Raw genomic sequence first — 4,046 nt, 5'->3', positions numbered from 1 at the left:
TTGTCTTCCCGCGCCCAAGACCAGCCTGGTACGTTCCCTTGCTGCCTAACCTGCACCTGCCCACCTGGAGTGGCCTCTTTCCTTGCTCTCTCCTTGCCCTCCATGTACGGGGACCAATTTGGAAAACAACAGGGGTCCCAGGACAGTCATGGCCGTCACCGGGGCAGACTCAGTGCTGGGCTGGTTGGACTGGAGGGCAGGGGACCGGCCGAGGGTGCTTCTTGCTTCTGCCTTTGGAAGGCAGGGGCCCTGCAGGCCGGGCGGGGTGAGAGGGGAAAGCTGTGCCACCTCCTCAGGGTCAGCAGGGCTTTTGGGGCAGGATCCGCTCAGCAGGCACCCGCCTCGCACAGCTGTCAGCTCTGGGGGCTGGGTGAGGGGCGCGGGGTAGACTCCTGTGTGGACACAGGCTGACTCCCAGGGCTCCAGGGCAGACGGGACTCTGGAGGCCCCACTCCTCGGCCACCCCCTTCCCACTGGGCCTGGGCACCTGGTCAAGGAGGAACTCTCAGGTTCACCCTGCCCAGAGCTGGGGCAATCCCTAGGCACAGGGGCTTTCAGAATGGCCTGCACCCCGTGAGGCCCGCCAGGCACTTGCCCACTTCCCCTTGGCCCATCACAAGCCGCACGGAAGCTTTTGGGCCACGGCCAAGTCCCACTCCGGGTCCATTTAGCAATGGCCTGTTCTCCCAACCGCAGGGCCCAGGCCCCGGGCCGAGTCCAATCCCTTCCGGGAGGCAGCGAGTGTTCCCTGTGCTGACTGCATGTCAGGAATCCAGTCTAACGCCCTGGACTGGTCCCCGGAAACGTGTGAGCAGCGTTCAGCCACGGGTGGTTGGGGAACAATACCCTCTGACGTGCCTGAGGGCTGGGCAAGGGGTGCCCGGGCAGCGGGTGGCTAGGCTTCTAGGCGCCCGGGACCACGTGGAGGAGACGCCGATGCCCCCGGAGGCCATCACAGCAGCGGGGGCTCTTGGTGTCCACAGATGGGCCCCCCTTGGCCACTGCAGGTCCCAACACCCAGGAGGGGGAAGGCCTGCTCCTCTCGGGCCTTGGCTGGACTCTCAAGTTTCTAGAAGCAGCTTTCTAGCCCCCATGCCCATCTCTCAACTCGGGACTCAGCTGGGCTCACCTGAGCATTTCCTGGCTCCTGCCCCTTCCAGCTGCTCTGGGGAACCTGTTTATGGAAAAGCTCTAAAAGGCAGCACCTCCCACACCCCCGGCCACACGCCCACCGGATTCCTCCCCATAGAGGGGTCCACGGGGCAGGGGGCAGGGGCAGCAGGCTCTGCCACACGGTCCGGGTCCAGGGAGGTCTCCTGCTCCTGGTGCTCGGTGCCTGGCCCAAGCATATCTGTACCCGGCTGCTCCTGCCGTCTCTCTGGGGCCTGGACTCACGCAGGTGAGCGGACCCATGAGGACCAGGATGGGGACCGGAGGCCATGGCTCTGAGCAGGGGCCGCGGTGGGCTGCTGGCATCCCGCTGGGGCGGGTGGGGTGCTGGGCTCCCGTGGAGCTGGACAGAGTGCCGGTCATGGCCTCTGCTCCTCGCAGCTCTGCACCGCTCCTGCCTGGGCTGTCGCCCCAGCACCTCAGGAAGGGCACCTCCACCTCGGCTACTGCCAGGTCACTCCCTGCTCCCTGCTCCCTGGGCCCATGGCTGGGCGTCTGTTGGACACCAGCAAAGGTGGCTTGTGTGGGGATGGATCTGGCTCTCACGAAAGGCTGTTTCTATCTTTGCATCCTCCGTGCCCAGGACGCACCAGCAGAGTGCCCAGCCTAGGGGGCAGGTTAAATGAGAACTGATATCTGCCCCAGTGCCCCTCCCCCCTCCCCATTCATCTCAGTGGTTGAGGAAGTGGGGAGGGGGTCCCAGCTGGGCTCCTCCTCCTGTTGGGAACCAAGTGTTTATTTCAGATGTGGTTGGTTCTGTTGCTGAGCCTCTCCCTCTGGGGGAGGGGATCTGGGCAAGGCTGTGACAGGCAGTGAGGACAAGGTCAGGCTCCGAAGGAGAAGGGGCCTACCCGGGCCAGTGGAGTGGGGTGAGGGCCGGGCTGCCTGGAAGGGGTGCTGCTCCGTAAGGGCGGGCAGGGAGGGGTGACTGGTCTTTCCGTGGCCTGAGGGGGTCTTGGGGAGGATCCATCTGAAAAGCAATCCTGGCTGCACAGTAGTCTGGGCACTCTGAAGCCCCCCCTCCCCCCCGCCCCCCCCAGAACACCAAATCTAGCGTGAAACAGGCTCTTAATGCCTTGTCCGGCTCACAATAAATGAGGCACATGCACAGCCATAAGTGTGTGTTTTATAATAAGAAAAGGTCATGAGTAAAGTGTCCAAAGTAAAAAATTTAGAAAAGAAACTACAGAATAAACCCAAAGAAAAGAGAAGGCAGAAGTAAATGAAGAGTGGAAATTAATAAAATACAAAGACACATTAGGAATATCAAAGCCAAAAGTTGACTCCTGAAAAAGACTAAGAACATAAGTAGAAATTTGGAAAAAAAATTATTAAATAAACAGAAGTAGAAATTTTAAAATCTATAACTAGGTTTTACAGACATTAAAGGGTAAGACACTGTTATAGGTAGTGAAATGGGAAATACTCAAACTTGTGGATCCATGAAGTAAAAGAAAGAGAGGCCCTAAAACCTCCACAGAGTTGACAAATTATTAACAAATCTTCCCACAAAGAGAACACCAGCCATGCAATATATTCGAAGAGCACAATTAGACAAGTTTTAAAAATAAACTCTTCATTTTGTTTCAGATTTATAGAAAAATTGTGAAAATAGTTTGCAGAGCTCCCATATATCCTGCATCGTTTCCCTTATTTTTAACATCTTCTATTAGTGTGACATGTTACAATTAATGAACCACTTTTGATACATTATTAACTAAAGTCCATACTTCATTCAGATTTCCTTGGGAATTTGTACATAATGTCCTTTTCCTGTTTCAGGATCCCATCCAGGATACCATGTTGCTTTTTTTTTTAATGACCAGACAATTACATATGAGAATACACACTTTTAATATATATATATTTATTGATTTCAGAGAAGAGAAAAGAAACATCAGTGATGAGAATCATTGATTGGCTGCCTCCTGCACGCCCCCTACTGGGGATGGAGCCTGCAAGCCGGGAAAGTGCCCTTGACCAGTCCCTGGGACCCTTCAGTCTGCAGGCTGAGGCTCTATCCACTGAGCCAAACCAGCCAGGGCGATCCCAGGTTACATTTAGTTGTCATGCCTCATTAGGCTCTTCTTGGCTGTGACACTTGCTCAGACTTTCCTTATTTTATTGATTTAAGAGAGGAAGAGAGAGGGATAGAAACACCAGTGATGAAAGAGATCATTGATTGGCTTCCTCCTGCACACACCCTTCTGGGAATCCAGCCCGCAACCCCCCCCCCCCCCCCCCCCCCCCCCGCATGTGCCCTGGCCGAAAATTGAACCCTGACCTCCTGGTTCATAGGAATCAGGGGTGGGCAAACTTTTTGACTCGAGGGCCACAATGGGTTCTTAAACTGGACCGGAACAAAAGCATGGATGGAGTGTTTGTGTGAACTAATATAAATTCAAAGTAAACATCATTACATAAAAGGGTACGGTCTTTTTTTTTTTAGTTTTATTAATTTCAAACGGGCCACGGCTGTATCATAGGTCGATGCTCAAACACTGAGCCACACCAGCGGCAGCCTTTCCTTGGTCTTGATGACCTTGACAGCTTTGAGGGGCACTGCTCATGTATTTTGTAGAATCTCTCCCTATTGGGACTTGTCGGGCGTTCTTCTCAGGATTAGACTGGGGTTATGAGTTTCAGGAGGAAAACTACAGAGGTCGAGTGCCATTTGTTCCACATCACATCAGGGGAAGACGCTAGCCACGGGACTGATCACTGCTGGTGGTGACCCGGACCGCCCGGCTGCGGGGTGTGTCCCACGGGGCTGAGCCAGGTGGCGGGTGTGCACCCGGTGCCCGTTCCCCCCGCTTCTGTAAACAGTTCTCGGTGTGAGACTTCCGGAGACCCACTCGCAAGTGCTCCCCGAGACG

At 55.1% G+C, this 4,046-nt stretch overlaps 2 protein-coding genes across 6 annotated transcripts in view; one reads left to right on the top strand and one right to left on the bottom strand.

Annotated features, from left to right (window-relative positions):
• The window catches only part of LOC111823329, a 14,416-nt gene extending 12,773 nt beyond the window's left edge, over positions 1-1,643 (bottom strand). Inside the window, exon 1 of the mRNA XM_023744493.1 lies at positions 679-1,643. Coding sequence (XP_023600261.1) covers positions 679-763 — 85 coding nt within the window. The 5' untranslated portion in view covers positions 764-1,643. The remainder of the gene's footprint in view (positions 1-678) is intronic.
• PTGES2 (prostaglandin E synthase 2) overlaps positions 1-4,046 on the top strand; it is a 28,848-nt gene that overhangs the window by 18,428 nt on the left and 6,374 nt on the right. The gene's annotated exons all lie outside the window — the stretch shown is intronic.

This window comes from Myotis lucifugus, unplaced genomic scaffold, assembly GCF_000147115.1.
Source record: "Myotis lucifugus unplaced genomic scaffold, Myoluc2.0 scaffold_465, whole genome shotgun sequence".
Classification (NCBI taxonomy): Eukaryota; Metazoa; Chordata; class Mammalia; order Chiroptera; family Vespertilionidae; genus Myotis; species Myotis lucifugus.
Note: the sequence above shows the minus strand (reverse complement) of the source record. Positions and strands in the feature narration are given on the sequence as shown.